General features: G+C 35.1%; 1 protein-coding gene across 2 annotated transcripts in view; it reads left to right on the top strand.

The window, feature by feature from the left end:
* Positions 1 to 21191, top strand: part of LOC149790263 (spermatogenesis-associated serine-rich protein 2-like) — a 154350-nt gene that overhangs the window by 50065 nt on the left and 83094 nt on the right. For both annotated transcript variants that reach the window (XM_089972305.1, XM_089972304.1), the window contains exon 2: positions 20478 to 20557. In XM_089972305.1, coding sequence (XP_089828431.1) covers positions 20522 to 20557 — 36 coding nt within the window. In that variant the 5' untranslated portion in view covers positions 20478 to 20521. The remainder of the gene's footprint in view (positions 1 to 20477; positions 20558 to 21191) is intronic.

Below are 21191 nucleotides of genomic sequence, written 5' to 3'. Positions count from 1 at the left end.
GGCCCTGATATTTTATCTTCTTGTACTTAACTGCACATGTATTTGCAAGGCTTTACTGTCTTAACATCTTGTGCAGTTCATTCTTATATTTGTTTTAACTTTGTTGGCACTACATAGTCACTTTTCTGCTGAGGTGCCATAAAACATCATTACATACATACACATATGCTCTTTTTGGACAATAAGTACTCAACTGCATATTTGACCTATCACTTCAGCTGGTGGGGAGGGGAGTGGCGGTGGGCTGAGTGGTCTAAAGAACTCACCTTTACGAATCACTTCCATCTTACCTCTGTCTGCATAGTTTTGAGTCTCGGGCTCGGCCAATATGTGTATGTGTGAAAGTTTGCCAGTAGCTTCCTGTAGGCCAGTATTTCTTACTGTAGTTTTCTGTTTCTTATTCCAAACGTTTTATAGGCCACCATGTATACCTTAACCTAAACAATATCAATATATCATGGCTTACTAAAGCCATTTTATGCTAAATTTGTTAAACATATATTCATCGCTTTTTATTGATAGATGGCTTTTGATATGCACTGTGTTGAGGATGTTTTGAGACATTTTTAAAAAACGTTTTTGAGTAGAGTTATATGATAAACTCTAGATCTCGAAAATGATGCAAGCAGTATGCATGTTACAATTTTGAAATGGTAAATTACACAACATTTATGGGTATTTAAATTACAACCATCAAAATATTTACTAATATAGAAAAAAGTTTAGTTTCAAACCCTGTTCTCTAAAGGACATTAAATATATATCATAATCTGTACAATTTATAACTGTTTCAGTTGTTTTAACGGTTGTCTTCTTGAAACAAATAATGGCAAAACAGTTTTAATGTAGACCAGTTTCCTGCAGATATTATTATTAACCATGTTGTTCAATTAACCTAATTACTTTTCAAGGACATTTGCATTGGCCTTGGACTTATAAATTGGAGTGCCATTACTGCTGTACAAAAACTGACAATCAAGCCAAGGACAAAGTTAATACGTCATGTAGCAGTTCTTCTTGATATCTTTGATCAAAGTTAAAAGATTATGTCTGGATATTATTGTCTCAGTGCTAACTATAGCGAAGACATAGCAGTAACTGATATACTACTCAGTAATCGGAGTAGCATCATCATAGATCTATTTTCGTTTTAAAAGCAGTTGGGGTATTTTTCTCTGAGAAGGCCAGCTTGATATATTTGTCCATTGGTATAAGGTAGGCATATTATCAAAGCTGTCCTTCTAAATGCAATAGAACCCGTCTTGAAAGACTACCCCTTCTGCCAAAAAATTGTGGTCTCTCAAGACAGATGGTCTCTCATTACAGGTCATAATACTATATAATTAATCAATCTCTGTTTTGAGGACCTGGTTTCTCAAGATAGGTGGTCTTTCATAGCAATGGTCTTTCAAGACAGGTTGTACTGTTGCCAAAATATTTGAAAATGAGGGTTGGTTTATTGTCAGGCATGTGCTTATTGGGTACATAGAGCATATATAGATTCCTTGTTAATTTATTGATTTTTTTAAATAATCTGGGTTGTGTCACTAACTTTGCATACCTTGCTGTCTATTAATTTCTGAACAGCTCTGTGTCAGGTATGTACTTTTTACCATGAGCTTTATGTACTTAACACAAGCTGATATTAAAGTATTTTAATGACTTATTTACTTGTAGCACATTTGTCAATATTTGGCATGTTATTTCAAGAGTATGTATTTGTTAATATATGGAATGTTACTTGGTATATAGCCTGCCTCGGATGTGGGAGGTCGTGGGTTCGATCTCCAGCCAAGTCATACCAAAGACTTATGTAAATGGTACTAACAGCTGCCTCGCTTGGCACTCAGCATTAAGTGGTTAGTGTTAGGAGTGGTTGGCCTGGTGTCAGGATAATGTGACTGGGTGGGACATCATGTCTGTGGCATGATGCCCCAGCGCTAGACATCACTAAAAACTGCCACACTGCAGACATCGTGCAAAAATTGTTAAAGCTACATTAAAAATCCAAATCCAAATCACACACACACCTGGTATATAGCACAGCCTATATGTAATGGCATCTGTAAAGGTCATGTTTTGTCAGATTTTAGGTAAGTAATGTTTGTGGTCAAATGCCATTAAATGTATTTTGTTCAGCACATCCAGTTAATCATTTGTTTTGTTAAGTAGTATGTGTGTTTGACTTGGATCTTTAACATAGCTTTGCAAAATTGTCAGTCATATCACTATGATGTCTACAGTGTGGCAGTTTATATGATGTATAGCACTGGGACATTAGACATGTAGCATCATGTCCCACCCAGTCACACCAGGCTGGCCAGGCATAACACTAACCTTGTAATGCTGAGTGCCAAGTGAGGCAGCTGCTAATAATACCATTTTTATAAGTCTTTGTTATGACCCATTTGGGGTTTGAACCCACAACCTCCCACATCCAAAGCAAATGCTTTAACCCCTTACATCACCAGAGTGGTCGGTTTGTTAAGTGGAAAATAGTAGATAAGTTATGCTTTTAAATAAACAACTTTCTACCCTGTAAGGAAAATGTCATATAGTTTCAATGAAGACTGGTGGTATATTTACTGTTTTTAGCATGACCTCAATGTTGCCACTTGTAATGCAATCATTATCATTGCCTATCTCAATCAATAAGGCGAAAAAATCTTGTTTCCTATTGGACTGGTGTTAAAATTAGGGTAGGTAGGACATTTGAGAATTTTTTTAAATATATATTTAATGTGATTTAGGATGGTTGGATTTTTTTTCTTGATTTCTTTTCCTTGATTATTTTTGTGTAACATTGGGAAAAAAGTGCTGTGGTCAGTTGTGAGAAACAAATGGTTGGCCAACCCCCCCCAAAAATCTCCATTTTTTTGTATATTTAATAATGTCAATTTACTTTCATTACACAAGTTGTAAATTGACGACTACAAATCTATATACTTCCAAATCTGAACAATCATTTTGTCATTATGTGTTTTTATGGGGGGCCAGAGTGGCCGAGTGGTCTAAAGTGCTCTCCATTACAGATCACTGCCATCTCACCTCTGTCTGTGTGGGTTCGAGTCTTGGATTCGGATAATGTGAGAATGCTTGCCAGTAGCTTCTCGAGGGTTGGTGGTTCTTTCTGGAGATTTCCCGGGTTCTTCCTCCACCATTAATATTGGTCGCCATGTATAGCCTATCGTGTACTGAAAAATGGCGTTAAACCCTACAACAACAACAATAACAACCATGTTTTTATTTGTCATTGAATAGAAGAGCAACTACTTTGAGGATTGCCATGAAACTTTACATGCATCCATTCCAAGGTCAAGTTGCTCACAAAATTAAAGACAATAAAAATGTCTTTTTTTAACATTAACTTTGTTTAAATGTTTCTTTGACTAGCATCACAGTAAATAATGCTTTTTCTGACTTGTCAAAGAAAGTGATATAAAAGTTACACAGTACAGTTTTTCTTTCTGGAAATGAGAATTGCTTTTCAAACCTAATGATTTTTTTGACAATGAATGATACATTCTTCAGGTGGACAATTACACAATGATTTGTCCAGTTCATTCATTATTCTTTTTGAAAGAGAATAATATAATGTTCATTATTTTCTATGAAGATTAATATTTTTGTGTGATTTATTGTCACTTTAAATACTTTTTTTGCCATTCATTGTCATTTTACTGATGAAGTCTTTCTTCACCATGTACATTTTTTTTGCGAAATATTAAAGCTATAAAGAAAGCAGCGGTCTCGTCAATGTTTCTTTATTCATTGGATGAATGATAGAAGATTCTTTGTCAAATATTTTTATATCGTGGACGTGAGATGAAAAGTCTTTTACTGATGTTTGTTGAAACTTTACAAGTGGAAGCATAAAAGATGATTTTTTTACAAAAGTGATCAGGCGTCAATTTGAACTCCAGGTTAATCATTATTTTCTTGTCAACTTCTTGTACCCGGTATGTGCAATCTACAGGCTGGAGTTACTTGGTTTTATCTGTGTTTTTCACACAATAGGGTGTTGCTCATCTGGCTGTGGCTTGGAGGAAGTTGAATATGCCAGGTGTACACCATTGTGAATATCTCTTTATTGTTGATTGGAACAATTCAGTGTCACACACTTGACCATGCCAGCCTCCATTGGAGCAGTAACAATTGACAGCAAAATAATGCATTTTGGTATGTCGTCAAATTGGCATGCTGGAAATCCCAATTCAACAGTAGGTAAAATATTGTGTAAAAATCTTCCTCTGTCAGCAGTATGATTTGATGACTCGTGTGATATGAAAAATTCAGATATTTTCAGTGCATGGGAGTTCATTAAATATACCTCTGTTGTATATACTCTGAACTTAACCTTTAAATTATTTGCAGTCGGGAGTGCCCTGTTACCCATCTGAGAGATTGGTCACAAGTAATTTGTGTTTTTTTTTTCTTCCTGTTATCTAGAGAACATTTTTGTGTTATTCATAAGTGCCACCTATTGAAAATGTTTTCACTCCTGCAGCTTGCAAACCTGCCACCCACCCACTTCACTTATAACAGCTGCTGAAACTTTTGGGTTTGGGGTCAGCAAATTTAACGATTTTTATGAATGGCTCTTACTATTGACATTATGTATAATTGTACCATTGCTAATATTAGCTCAGTGGGAACACTGATTAAGATTGAGATAAAGATTGTTACAATAAGTAAGTAAAACAGATACCAACAAAGTTTTGAAAGCTCTGATGGCCTAGTGGTTAGAGCATCAGATGCAAGAGGTTGTTGGGTTGAACCCCGGCCAAGTCATACCAAAGACTTATAAAAATGGAACAAAAAGCTACCTTGTTAGGCACTTGTCATTAAGAGGTTAGTGTTAGGAATGGTCGGCCTTGTGTCAGGATAATGTGACTGGGTGGGACATAATGCTATTATGTCTGCGGCATGATGCCCCAGTGCTAGACATTACTATAAACTGCAGACATCATAGTGAATTTTTTCTAAAGCTATGATAAGATTCCAAAACACATACACCCCTACACACACACAGGTTCATGTTCTGATGACCTTCAGCAGCATTTAAATTAAAGAACTGGATTTTGTATTTTGGAGAGTTACCACTCTAAAACAATCTATTCTGAATAACATTTTTCACTTTAATAAATGGGAAAGCTACAGTCTTATTTATGAATCGAAAGTTATAGAACAGAACTTGGTTTTTTTCATATTTGTCATATCTCCAATAGGTTAGTGATCTTGATTTCAATTACATTGGTTTTTTTTTTTTTGAAAACTTAAAATCTTTTATGAAAAACAGGGGTCATCTTTTCATTGAATAAGCCTACTAACAATGAAATTTGCCACAATGATCTAAATGTATGGGATGGACTTCTACAGAGATTCAGGATGACAGAAGCTGGGTCTCATAAATAGATTTTTTAAATATTCTTTACATTGCTTTTTTAAATTGTCATCTTATGTCAACAAGTAATAGATTATACTCGGAAACAAGTTGATTTCACTACATGTCCTCGGGGGTGGAAAGTATGCCTCATTGATTATGATTGGTAAAATTATCTAAATCCCAGTATAAAAAATAATAAATAGCTAAAAAGTCAATTATTGTTTAATAATTAAAAACATTTGCAATATACTCTTGAAAATAATGTTCTAATTAATTGTTTTTAAAAATAATAAAAATGGTAGACTTAGGCCCCAGTCCCAAATATCCTTTAACATGTTTACTAAACTCTCAAAATATGTTAGTAAATAATTCATAGCCTGTCATGTATTTGTATGTATATTCCATGTTACCAGTCAAATCCAGTTGCATATACCCAGATCTGTTGCATAATATGCCAGCAATCTTATGTACTTTTTTAAAGGAAATATCTGTAGAACAAGCAGCATTAACCCAGATCTGCTTGTTCAATATGTGATAGCAAATCAGGGTCTGTGCTGTTTGTAATTGGATCTTGCTTATAAGTGAGTATATATGGTACATGAGGTTAGTTTTATTATCCCAACACTTTAGCTCTCTGTCTGTAACCACATCTTGACCACTGAGTGGAAATTCACCCAACTTGATGCATGTACATTGTAAGTGCAGTGAACATGGAGAGTGGTATGATTTTTATGCATCTCTTTGGGGGCATTTAGGATAGGGTCAAGGCAAAGTTTTCACAAACTTGCAATTACTGTGAATTTTTGTATTTTTTTTTACATTTACTTAACCAAATTGTACATGCATATTGAGGGGGTGCAAATGTAATACAGATAATAGATTTTAGGGTACAACTCCAGGGGTCACTATAAATGGGAAGGCGGCACATGAAAAAAAGTGCAGCAATTTGGCACAGTGAGTCTGCACAATAGTTTCAATTTATTACATATGGCTAACAAAACTTCATGGGAGAATCACATGAACTGAATTAAACAGAAGTGATATGTTTTAAAAACATATTTTGTGAAATTAAAAACCTGCAGTGGGAGAGCGTGCAAGTTTATGGTCACAAATTTGTAGGTTTAGTGTACTAGGACACCCTAATTTTACTCTGCCTGTTTGTATTTTCTTTTTCTTCTTTTGACTTATCCTGTCACTTATGTAATTATTTCACAACATTTATTGTATGTTAATTGTGTTGTCAAAATGGCATAGTAAAATTAGACAATTACCAAACATTGCAAGTTGTCCTCAGAGGGGTTTTAGTGTAATTGCATTATTGTATCTTCCTTCTGTGGCCTTATAAAATTTTTTCACCCATTGTAGTTGTGGACTACAGAGTTTTTTCTTTCTTCTCTCAAGATATTATCATTGAAATTGTTCAATAAAACCTGACCTTGAACAATACTTGAAGAACCACAAAATTGTATTCTTCATACGTAGATATGCTCTTGTGGAAGCTTATTGTGATGATAAATAAAATAAAAGGACTGACCGTTTTAATTAATTTGGTCATATGTAAGACTAAGAGAAGGGACTTGTGTTGCATTATATGGGCACATATCACTTGTTTGAAAATATCCATTAAAGGTTACATTGTTTTTTTATACTATAGTTTGCTTTTTCGTTATGTTTTTATCAACTTTTTGTTTTTCCTGTCACCATAGTGATCTACATGCATGGTTAGCACAAAAACTGGATTCATTCATTTCAGAGTTTGGGATGAGGTCAGTGTAACAGGTGCTAAAGTAAAGATCTCCATTGCTTAACCAAATTGATTAATCCAAACAACACTCATATTCAAGGCAATAACAACAGAATGCACTTATAATTTGGGTAATTTCAACAGGTTAAAAGTCATCTTGATAGGAACACTCCAACAATGTCATAAACAGCCTCCTCATCCCGTTTATTTACATAAGAGAAGAGTTTAGTCCCATGGTAATTTTTGGGCACTGTGCTCTCCTGATTCATTCTCTTCTACACACACACATTTTGCACAGGGTCAAACTCATTAAAGCACATACAAAATTTTGGGACTAATTTTAATTTGAACTCAGAAAGTTAAGTATTAATATACATCACATGCTTAGTTGTAGGTTCTGTGAAAACCATGATATTCTGGGTGTATTTTAGCAGCTGCTTCACTCCCACCAGGCATGTTTGATTAGATGAGACTATTTTTATAGAGTTTTGATCAAAAGAAATGAGAGGTGCTTATTAATGCATGTTCATATGTTAAGTCAAAAAATATTAGACCAGTTTTATGCAACTGGTCTGTATATTGATCAAAGTGACTTTAGTGAAAGTACTTCTAAGCGAGCCAATTGTACATTTTACGGTAGAAAAAATTGACTTGTATGAAATTGGGAAAGAGTAAATAATAATACATGATGTACATATTTATGTTAAGTATATCTTGTACAGTGATTACTCACAATTATTTTTATCACATCCTTGTTGGTAAGGTGGTTCATGTATACAAAAAACAGAACAGGTTTGGATGACAGGTAGATTTGCTAATCATAAACATTCATAAACATTCATTTAACGTTGTAACTTCCTTATTCAAGCTGACTACACAATGCTTGTGCTGTCACACCATTTAAAATTGAGTTCATTCACATGTCTAAGGTCTAATTGATAGAAAGCCAGTATACATTGATGTGATTGGTAGTGCTACAGGTACATGAATCTGTATTTATAAGTCTGTTTGTATTGTTAAAGTTTTAACTCAGATTGACGATTACTGTAAAAACTCTAATAATCACCCAGTGATCTTTTGATGACAAAATAATTTTGAAGAGTGTGGTTTGTTGTTATTGGATCAACTTGCATGCCGGTTGAAATTGATAACAGTATATGTGTAAATAAAATTAAAATAAAATAGTGTACAAGATTGAATTAACAGAAATGTTTTTTTTTTTCAGTGTGGCATTAGACATTGATAACATTATGACCAAGAAATTTTAACAATATTGTAACAAATTCTTAATCTAGTGTTAAGTATGGTAACCTCATATATCGCTGGACCTAGTTCAAATCCTCCTTTTTTCCCTTCAGTTGTATATAAAAAAAGTTGTACTGTTTTACCTTGAATTAGAAAAGTCAGTTATGTTACTACTGATATTTTCTGTGTGAATGTACACAAAACAATTAAGAACATAAATGATAAACCACTCACATTGTGGTTGTACCTTCTAAACCCTGGCCAAGTCAAACCGCAGACATGAAGCATTAAGAGGTTAATGTTATTACTGGTTGGCTTGGTCTCAGGATAATGTGACTGGGTGAGACATGATGCTTCATGTCTGCAGTGTGATGCCCAGTGTAGACATCATTTAAAACTGTCACACTGCAGACATCATAGGAATATGACTGAAAAATTGTTAAAGCTATGTTAAAACACCAAATCACACACACGTTTTGATCAGTCATTCACCATCTTGATAAGCTACATGTGTTAGGCTCTGTTCGACTAAACTAATTAACAGAATAAGCAAAACCAGCAATTGCTGTTGTTGTAGGTTTTAACGCCACTTTTCAGCACACAGTAGGCTGTGCATGGTGGCCAGTATAAATGGTGGAGGAAGAACCCCGGGAAGAACCACCGACCCACAAGAAGCTACTGGCAAGCTTTCTCACATACCCACATTAGCTGAATCCTAGACTTGAACCCACACAGACAGAGGTGAGATGGCAGTGATCCATAACAGAGAGTGCTTTAGACCACTTGGCCACTCAGGGCTCCCGGCAAGTACTGTAAAATTCAGCAAATAATTTATTGCCCTGGAATACAAAGTGAATACATGTACATGTATTTAAAAAGGACCTTAAATTATTGTGAATTAAATTTCAAATAATCGTAAAAGAACTATCACAAGTGCAAAAGTTCAGTGTTCCATTGCTTCTAGTGCTAGTTGTTCTTATTATTCTACTCAGTGATTACAGTACAGTGTAATTATACAGTTCTAGTGCAACAGCAGATAATCAGCAAGAATGACCACCATTTCTGCCAGAAAGTATGATCTCAAGAGGTGACCTTTCATAACCAGTCATAACATTATATAATCAGTAGATCTGTCCATTCTGTGTCTGGTCTCTCAGAATAGGTAGTCTCTCACTGCAATGGTCTTTCAAGACAGGTTTTACTGAATTTAAAGTAAATTTTAAAATCTAAAACAGTTCAGTTATAAAAGAAGAATGTAGAGATGTCATGAGAAAGAAATAGCCGTAAGCTAGACTGTTCTTAATTCAGTTTCTGAGTGGTAAATGTAGGACTAACTACTGAGCTAAACTATCCTTTGAGCATTGAAAACTTAGCACGTACATGTATGCCATTCTTAATTTTGCCTAATTGATTATGATAGATCATTTGGTGGTATTGTGCCATTGAATTGTACCAATGATTATCACTTGATGTTATTTTTGCAACTCAAGTAGAAATGTGGATTTTTTTCTACAGCATATATTCTTAAAGAAAATACACAGATGGGAGTTGCCTAACATTATGCAGATTATAAAGAAACCTGGTTTGCAACTCCTTGTAATGGCATCTAATAATGTATATAACATCTTTAATTTATAGCTGCACAAATTGGTTATCACCCATTCATAGCGCACAGCTTATATTTTCATTATATATTCAGAAATTTTATATCTGAAAAGTGATCATTACAAAAGTAAATTATAGATCCATTGGTGTGAAATTCAGTTATAACTGTGAAATCTGACGATATGAAAGCTCTATTGTTGCGATTCATTGTATTCCTCATGTAACAGATTTGAACGTGTCTTCAGTTATGTGATTATTATTTATATTTGATTTTAGATAGGAGCATGTAATTGAAATTTTTTTGAGTTGAAGTAATGAGATAAACTTGATATGCTGCATCATATTCATGACTGGATGGTTTTGTTTTTTTTTGGTGTTTTATGGCATGCCAAATCAGGTTGGTATTTTAGTAACGAGGCTGTTGAAGTAAAGGGCCATGCACTGCTGTAGTGACAGGCTGATCTAGTGATTCGAGCTCACACCTGGTAAAGAGTCTGGTATGTTACACACTGAGCTGTTATCGTTCCTCCTTTATTTACTCATCTCTTATGACATTCAGGAAGGAACATTGGACCTGTTACTTATCTTAGGACCCCCTCCACTAATTATTAATTGAGCGGGGCACCATTCACATGTAGCAGAACTAGTGATACTTACTTTTCTAAAGTACTTTGACATAGGGCTATTAGTTGTATTATCAGTGTGGCTTTATCTTTTGTAATTTGTGAAGACTTGTAAAAGTACATTCAACTTCTACATATATTTTGGATTGCTTCAGTGGCCTAAGTAGTTTGAGCATCCACTTTGAACCCCAGAGAAGTCATAACAAAGACTTGTACAATGGTACCAGCAGCTGACTCACTTGATGTTCAGCATTAAGAGGTGAGTGTTAGGACTGGTAGGCCTGGTGTCAGGATAATGTGACTGGGTGGGATATCATGCAACATGTCTGCGGCATGATGCCCCAGTGCTAGACATCACTATAAACTGGCACATTGCAGACATCATATTGATATGACTGAAAAGTTGTTAAAGCTACGTTAAAAATCCAAATCACACTTGCACAAACTTTTTGATTTTGTGAAGCAAGTCAAAATTTTGTGTGTCTACCAGTGCAAGACTGTTGGTGAGTTAGCTTTTACCGGTATAATGCTTTGGGATATATTTATTTCAAAAAGTCCCAATATCACTGAAGAAGGACATGTGTATCACTGTATAAATGGTGCACAAAATATTTAAAATTACTTATTCATTGACCATAATATCTTTTGGTAATGAATTAGCGGTCTGAGCCCATGCCTGTAGATTGGCAGAATTGAAAAATTTTTGAAGCACCATTAAAAATCCAAATCACGCATATACAATTGTAATGTGATTCTAAGGGATGAATACAACATATTAATATTTGAATAAAAATTCCGTCTTTCATACAGAAGAGATAATGCAAGAAGTATGATTCTGTAATTGAGTTGTTGTTACAAAAGAGTACGTGTAAGAAATTATTTATTAAAGCTCCTCAGAATTTCATTTTCTGTTGCGTTAATGACATACCATATGTACTCGCTTATAAGTCTAGTAAACTATAAACAACAAAGATCCTATTCTGCCGTAGCATAGTGTGCCTGCAGATCTGGTCTGTTTTGTTTGTTCTGCAGATTGTTTTGTTTGTTCTGCTGATTACTCCTATCAAACTGAAGAGACTCAGATCTGCTTACACATTATGCAACAGTAGATTTTGGTCTGTGCAATTTAGGGTTGGACTCGACTTACAAGCAAGTATATATGGTAGAATATGAAGGTTCATCTGAAACCTAAAACTTGGTCAAGTGCAGGAAAAGCCTTTTTTAATAAATTGTCCTGTTCTTTTCTTGTGATGGAGAGCTGAACTGGTTTCTTATTGTATTCTTTAAGAGGTATGAAGGAAATAATATTCTCATGTTTTCTTTCACAATTTTGAGAATCAGACAGCATACTTGTATAAGTGTGTGTGTGTGTGTTTGTATGGGTATGATATATGTTTGCTTATAAGTTGAATCAAACTGCAGTCAACATAGATCATGTTCTGAAATTGCATAATGCACCTGCAGACCACTGCAGGTTAATGTTTTGTTTTTCTACTGATTATTCCTAACAAACTGCATAGACTCAAATCGGTTAGTGCATTTGCTTTTGGACCCAACTTATAGGCAGGTGTATATGATACACATCAGTAGGTCTTCAACATCATGGCCATAATTCTTATTTCAGGAATCTTGTTTTGACCAAGCATGCATTGAGTTCGCATCTTGGGAAGAAAACTTGCTGCTATAAAAGGTTGCTGTAACCTACTTAACACAATATTCACATTTGCCTACAACAGTACATTTGTCAAAATCCACCACCATGTTTATCAAAACCTCCAGAGTAATACATGATCAAATCCTCTCCTTGTTCACAGTGAACTCTTTCAGATCAAAGTACCTATATTACAGACAGTTCCAAATACAGGTAAAACCCATTACCAGTATAATGCGATGCTTTGCAGACCTGCCAACTCTTACGATTTTGCCGTAATTCTTAGAAAATTACCCGTAAAATATGGACTTACAGCATACTAGCAAAAAGTATATAAAATGATCGTTGCCAAAAAATCTGGATAATTGATTAATCAGTGTTTTATTTGGGTCTGGGTTTCATCTTAGAATTAGTGAAATTAGGGAACCAGACTAACTTTACAGCAGCACTGCAGACGCTTTAATCTGCACCTGTTTGTCGAAGAGTCTGCATGATCAAACTGTTCATTATAGAATTTTTAAAAATGGTGTGAAGAAAGTGATATATGTTTAAGACGAAAGGGAAAATAAGCTTCTTGAAAAGTGTTAATGATCAAACAGAAGAATAAAATGGAGTATTAAGATTTTTATGAATAAAAGCTGGAAAGGACACAATTACATTTTTTGGACATCACATGCCAATTGGAGTATGTCTTGTGGCAGGAGATATGATTGCCGTTGTCATGTGAAATGGAAAAGAATTTCCAAGAATTATGTCAAGCTTAGAGATAGCAACAAGCCATTGAGCTGCATAGGGTTTGGAACTAGACTCAGAGTTTGTAGTGATAAATAAAGTCTATGTGTACTTGATAAACTTTACACTTGAACATAATGTTTATTGTCGATGCATCAAATTTTTAATTGTTTTCCAGCTTTACAATAGCAGTTATTGATATTTTGTTACAGTTTACTGAAAACTGGTCAATCTTACTGAAACAAATCAACTGCCTTACTGAGACGGACTCGTCAGGGTTGGCAGGTCTGGCTTGGGGAATAACATCACAATATAAGTGGAATCGCAGTGACAAATTCTCGGAAAATGTCAAACTAGCTACTTGTTACTTCCTCCAAACATTAAACAGTGCCTACTGTATTCAAAAATCTTTTAACTTGTCTGAATTTGATACCTTTATTTTCGTTAACAAATATAACATTGCAATATGTTTTAGAAAATTTCAGAAGTTAAGGCAACATTAAAAGCAGTGCTGGGATTTAAAAATCCGATATGGATAAAAATAATCAGCTTTTCTGAGAGCACATGTTTAGGATGTTAAAAAGAGAGGTCACCTAAAATTAAAAATTGGAATCCATGCTGCCATCGCATTATAAGCAAAATCACATTATAATGAATTGCATTATAATGGGGTTTACCTGTATTGAGACAAAGATGGTAACCCATGGTGACATCTCAAACCAGTTACCAGATAACAGTCTATTTTGACCACAGAAATAGCAGCCATTTTTTTTAATTATTATTTGATTTTCAGACTGGTTGTCAAAATAATTTTTATGTTGGCTGAGAGTTTATTGGACACCCAAGTTTCAAAGCTAATGAAAACTCAGTGATCTGTAAAGGCAAACGACTTAGACCGCTCGGCCAGCTGTGACTCCTTGAAGTCAAATGGTTAAATATCACACGCTTGTCTTCATAGTGAAAAACTGGAAATGTTGACATGAGAATGTAACAGTGTACTTTTATGATATGTAATAAAGAATATTTGTATGAAGTTGTATAATATAGTGCTTGTTATAGCTTGGAAGAGGACACCTAGCTGTTAGATTTACACAGTTTGATGAGGGAAATAAAATTCTGTGAGAGTTGAGGTTTTGTTGCATATATTTCAATATAATTATAGAAAGGACTAAATAAATTACCCTGGAAAAAATTACAATACTTCAGTCATTGTCCTTGTAGGGAGTTGCGGTGGCTCAGCATTTAGCATGCTGGACTCGTGACCAAAAGGGTGGGGGTTTGAATAGTACCATCAAAGTAGCCAGAGTCAGCTGTTGTGTGTGTCGATGAGTAATGCACTTGACTCCATTTGTCTTGGCACTGAATAACCTATGTGTGTTGCTGTGTCATAAATCACCAAACCAATTGTACCTTTAAGCTGCAAACCATTGCATGGCCACCAAAATTTAACACCATATACAGCCTGCTTTTCTCAGTGCAGGATAGGCTAAACATGGTGACCAGTATAACTGGCGGAGGAAGAACCCATAAAACATGGCAAGAGCCACTGAAACAACAGAAAGCTTCTGGCATGCTTTCTCACATAGGTGTACTCAAATTCCTTGGGCCTGAAACTGGTCAGAGGTGAGATGGCAGTAATATGTAAAGGTGAGTGCTTCACACCTCTTGGCCATTGGGGCTAATGCAGTCGTAAGTATTACATATAACAAAATCCTGATCAGTCATGCATTATGCAACAGCAGTAGATCAGGTGTACACTGTCAACTTCCAGTCACAAGTACTGTAGATAGCATAGACCCTGATCTCATGCGTTTACATGTAAAGCAATACATCAGGTGTACACTGTCAACTTCCAGTCACAAGTAATACAGATAGCATAGAACTTGATCTCTCATGTGTTATACATGGAAAGCAATACATCAGGTGTACACTGTCAACTTCAGTCACAAGTAATAAATTTAGCATAGACCCTGATCTCTCATGCGTTATACATGTAAAGATGTAAAGCAATGCATCAGGTGTTACCGTGTACACTGTCACTTCAGTCACAGGTAACACAAATAGATACTGGTCTGGTCATGCATCATACATGCACAGCAGTACATCAGGTGTACACCGTTAACTTGCAGTCACAAGTAATATTGATAGCATAAACCCTGATCTCTCTTGCATTATACATGTAAAGCAGTACATCAGGTGTAAACTGCTGCATTCATAAGTAACACAGGTATTGATCTGGATCTGGTCATACATTATAACACAGGCCTTTGAAAATCTTTAGTAAGAAAATGGTGGAGGTGGGAGCAGAGAATGGAAATCACACAAAAACATGCGTGTATATATGTGTTTGTTTGTCTCTCTTTCTTTCTCTCTCTCCCTCTCTTTCTTTCTCTGTCTCTGTCTCTCTATCTCTCTTTATATATATATATATATATATATATATATATATATATATATTGTTGGCAACATAATCTTTTGGTCTGTATGGGTGCAGTATTATACTTTGCCCATTTTCTCGATGCCACTCAAAATAGTTTTACAAAACATAATTAAACTATAAGTATGAATGCTAATCTGTCACTGGGATGTTGCATATGTAGGTATGTCTATTCCCCAGTAATGAGCAAGGTGTGCAGATTTGTCGACTTTTGGGGACACTGCCAGTTTTGGGTGCCACTGATGGTTCATAACTGGCAATAACAATTCTTCCAGGTTTACAGTACTCTGGAGGAATTGTGAGGACATAACAATGGGGTAAATATGGTACCCTGTTATGTCACTATCTTTTATGGCTTGTCAGGTCCTACTGCTTTCAAGAGTTTACCTCTAAATTGATGTGTCCCTGTAATCTATACTACCCTTCACAGCTCAAGTTTATCAACAGTTACAATCCTTTTTCAGAAAATTTGTGTTCATAACAGCTGATTAGTGATGAACCAGCAAGTGAATTCTCTGTATGTAGACTATCACCACTTTCTGTTAATTGATTTCACTGAATTTAATACTCAGCTAATGAGAACCGATTATAATGTGGTTTCACATGATGAAACAACACATATTTTGTTTGGTCATCCTATTAATATTGTTAGAATATACCTCTGTACACATGTACAAGGAAGCCTAATTTTTAATGTATGACTTTATGAACAACAGTATATGGGAAACATTTGAAAAAAGCCCTGATCCGTGCTTGTGTTCTGACAGCCTTTTATTTGTATGTATACAAAATATTTTTTATCTTTTTTTTTTATTTTTTTATATTTTTTTCTGGACATTGCTTTATTTGAGCCCTACTGACTGATTTCAGCCATGTTTGTTTTGGCCCTTTATGTTGACAAGACTGAATTAGTTCTGTTTTCCACTTTGATGTAGAGGAGTTACATCCTTGGATAGCCATGTCTCTAACATTGGTTTCTGCTGCATATTTTTATCCAGGATTGTTGGATTTCAACCAAGTTTGGCATGTGGCTTTGTATTGATGAGACATTGGATGAATTTTGATTTCCTGCATTCTGTGATATGATTTACAGGACTTGTGTTCCCTGATTGCCTATTCTCCTAATGTTGGTATCTAAAGCATAACTTTTCACGATGTGTTGTTGAATGTCGACCATGTTTGGCATGTAGCGTTATGTTGATGATGCCTTGAATGAGATTGGTTTCCATCATTTTGAGACTTCATTTACAGTTGTGGCCCCTGATTGGCTGTTTCCAGATTTTGTATTGATGAGGTTGTACTGGTATAGTTTTCAGAGGTATGCTTCCCTCGAGATCAATTGTAACTTTACAGTATCACTAATCAGTAAATTAACTCATTAACCCGTGGAGGTTTTTGTTGTTTTCGCCTGAAATGCGAGTAGGAAACACATTTTGGGGGCTATTTCTGAATACAATGACTTCCAAGAGATTTTCCATTAGTCTAATGCCTAATTGTGTTAGAAACATCATTTTCCATTGGTTATTTTGCTCGTGCATGAGCAGAAGAGTAAAATTTGGAGTTCGTATCGAGACTATTCTTTATTCCAAATGCCCACCTTATCCTGCTTTTTGCAAAGGTTCACCTGTCTGTGTGTGGTTCAGACCGGTCTGCCTTAGATCTGAGGCCAGAAAGTCCAAAATCCAGATACAAAATCGGTTTCTGACCACAAACAAATTTGGGGGGGGGGGGAAACAGGTTAAAAAAATTAGGTTTTCCTATTTTATTTTGTCGTGCACCTAAAATGACCATATTATTTGGTATCATTGTAGAGCTACATCTGTCTACCTTTCTATAACACCACCAACTTTAGTGTATCTTACATGACCTTGATGCTACAGAGCTCAGCAGTAGTCTACTACCTCCTGCCATGTAAACGTGGCGCCAGGGGTTAATGAGTTAATAGTCCATTGGTGTGAGCCTACCATGGCAAAAGCTTGATCACTTTGGCATCCATTTACAAGTTTTCCATCTCTCCATCCACACCATAAATTACGGTCAATGTATAAACTTTTTTGTGTTTTTAGGATGTAAATTTAATGGCTAACAAGCCTTTCAATCAATATATGTAGAGAACATGTGCAGGAAGAAGACCTGAATTACTGGTAAAATATTGATGTAAGTTGGTTGATGTTTAACAACAGGTCAGTATCTCACAGTCTATTTGAAAAACAGTTATAATAATTATCCCCAGGTGTTCAGTGATGTATGGGAATATTGTGGCAGTCAGCATTCCTGTACATACATGTATGGTCATACTTGTATAGTGTCTCTAAACAGCTGCATCATTTAAGGTAGACAAATAAATAAAAGTTTGTTTAGTGATAGCCCCATGAGTATGTGTGTCTGTGTGATTTGGATTTTTAACTTGTGGTTATAAAGTGTGCCAACTCCTAGGGAATTAGATTACACTTATGGGAGTTGGGGATAACCGGTAAATTTCAAATAAGGTAAGAGTTGTTGTTTCACCTTTCTGTATATGGCATATAATATTGAACAGTGACCCATTTGACTTGGACCATTGGGTGATGCCCAAGGATCTTTCCCAACCCCTCAAGGACTTAGTTCCCAGGATGTAACTTAAAAACTATTGAGACTCTGACCCTATAGCCATATATAGATTTTATGGGCATGGAAAAACAAAATTATACATGAAGCTAACTTTTACCTCAGAGTCCTTCTCTACCTCCAGTGATTTAGCTATGGGTAATAAATGGGAAACTACTGACAACCCCATCCTGAAATCATTTAATACACTTATTGGACTTGACAAGACAGATTATACATACAATTGACATGAACCATTATCTACTATATATACTCATGTATAAGCCGAATAATTTTGGAAAAAATAAAGGCCTGGAAGTGGGGGGTGGTGGTGTTTCAGCTTATCCGCGGGCCAATATGTAAATTTGATAAGTTTTTAGGTATTTTTGTTGACTACTGTAATGGCTGTAAATCTTGGGACACAAAACGATATTTTTTTCTGTGTCCTAAGACATAGGCGTGTAAAAAAAGGTAATCTTCGGTGACCTGACAATTATTAAACTGTTATAAAGTACTATAATTGATTTTGTTATTATTTTGTATGTGCATATTTTCTGATGTCTCCAACATGAAGTTAAATAAAGGTAAATACAGACTTCATAATTCGCGGGCTGGTTGAATTTACCAGGGAGACCATGCTGAACTATAATGTACAGTACTTACACAGTGCAAAGCGTGCATAGCGTCACTTAAATCCATACTTATTCCCAAACATAGATGCAGATTTTGCCTCATTCATTGTTTGGACCAAATTGTTTTCTTCCAGATAACATTTCAGCTAGTCCTTAATAGCTGTTTCATTTACGTTGAATCGTGCACTCACGAGTTACTCATTTTCAATGATATAAGCGATCCTACAAATTGAGGTAATATTTTTAAAAAGGTACACACATTTGTTTGTACAAGGCACATATCCATCAAAATTTACATGTTCACGAAGAGTGGTAATAATAAAGGCTATAATTCTCATAGAGATCAACTAAGATCAGCATTAATCAATTTTAGTTTTGTTTTAGCTGAACAAACTTAACTTTCCACACAATGGAAAGCTTGATGTTTCACTGTCTTCTATGTTGATAGTCAGCGAATTTGTCTTTCCTTTTGAGACAGCAGTACAGGCCAGTTAATCATTAAAATCCTGAAACTGGCTTGTGATAAGAGGGAATTTTGACCTGTAACTATACCAGTTTAACATTGGTATATAAGGTATAAAAAAGTTAGTTGTTCATTCGTGTAAGTTTCTTTCGTGGGAATGGAGCTGTAGCATATGGAGTTAGAGCATTCGTAGTGATCATTCTTGGGATTGAAATTAATTGTGGAAGATTTTATTGTTGTGGCTTATTTTTGTTATTCTGGTTTATTTTTATTATTTTTTTATTATTATAGAGGTAAAAAAAATCATTAATTTATGTGAATAATGTTTAAACTTAACATTCTATTTAGTGAAGAAGCTAATTCTTTATGCTAAAATAATAATTTTGTCACAACAGTAATTCATAGGTGATACAACAGAACCTGTAGGACTTGTTTAGAAGAAATAAAAATCGAAGACATAATGCAATAATCAGGAGTTCTCAGCAAAAATTGGAAGATGTTATGACATCGGGAGGTAGGCATGGAGCGACCCCAAAAATCGGGAGTTTTTTTTCTCCTGGTGTTAAGTTGACAGGCATGGTGTAAGGTCGCTTACATCAAAGCAAACTACAACTCAGCTTTTACGGTATTGGCATAATTTTCAAAGCATTATTTCCAAAACTTTAAAAGAAAACAGAAAATTAAATAAATTATTTTTCAAACAAGTTTATACCATTTCTTTTTAATAATCATGCATGGCAACCTCGAGATAGGTATACATGTAATTTGTTTAAATTCAAGTGTGCCTAAATAAATGCATTTAGAACTTACCTCATGCATCTTGAGATGCCTCGGAGTTGTAAGTTGGCTTATACGTGGGTCATGCACTTTTTAGTGTTTATACCTGTTCAGTTTTGGGGTCGGCTTATATGCGAACGGGCTTATACGCGAGTATATATGGTAGTTGTATAAAGTGGATATGAAAGAGTTAACAAGTGACAAAATGTAGATATGCTGAAATGCTATGGAATATGATGTGATGACTAGAAAAGAATATATTTAGAATTTGTTGTGGACAGCATGGGGGAATGGAGGTGTGTGAACTTGGATATAATTGGATATTATTATTATAAATATGTGATGACCTGAAGTGACAAGTGCTGAGCTATTTACCCACATGCAAGCATACATGCAACTTTCTGTATGATAAATGTATGCAAGATTATATTTTGCCAAGGTAACTGTTCATTTGCTCAGAGATGCACCATAGTAGCTGACCCTCCTTGACACAGGCAAGATTCAAACCTGCACCCTGTAGGTCACAAGTCTGCCATGTTAGACACTTGCATCCAATGTACAATACAATAATTCTGATCAGTTTTTCATTATTGCAGATAACCAAGGAACAATCCACTTTGATACTCGTACCAAGACCGTTATGGCAGAGGTTGTGCAAGACAACATCAAGGAGAAGGTAAAAATAGTAAAAACTATCCAATGTATAGGTGTGTAAAAGGAAATTCTTAAAGAAAGGGTCATAATTTAAGAGCAGGAATATGGCTGTGAAAAAGAATTGGCTTAGTCTAGTACCATCAAAGAATAATGAGTCCAAATGTGGCATTCCCAGTTCTACATAATTGCTAATGGATGATCATGAGGCAACACATTTTTTTTCTCCTGAATCCTGAAATTGATTTGTGCATCTAATTGAACCATTGTTTGCCCAATACTTGAAAGACTTATTATATAATATATAACCAATCATTACAATTTTTAAAAAAATAAAAACTACCTGCTCTAATTTTAAAACCAGTGCAAAAGGAAACACATGGGGGTGGGGGGCATATGCCCATACAATTTTTAATGGTCATAATTAGATGACCTGATTGCATTTTCAGGTCACTGCAGCATATTTTCAATTTTCTTTTACACATTTTTGGAACTTTATGCTTTGGACAAAGACCTTGTTAGCCAGGATCATTTCAGATACTTGATAGGTATGATTGTATTAATATGTAGGAAATCTGATTAAATATTCAGGCTATTTCACAAGTTTTCTAGTTCTGTAGACATTTTGTAACATTTTGGATGTTTTTTAATTAAATAAT

The sequence above is a fragment of the Sinohyriopsis cumingii genome, chromosome 10 (assembly GCF_028554795.1).
Source record: "Sinohyriopsis cumingii isolate HCF-2022 chromosome 10, ASM2855479v2, whole genome shotgun sequence".
NCBI lineage: Eukaryota > Metazoa > Mollusca > Bivalvia > Unionida > Unionidae > Sinohyriopsis > Sinohyriopsis cumingii.
This window is presented reverse-complemented; position numbering and strand designations above follow the sequence as displayed.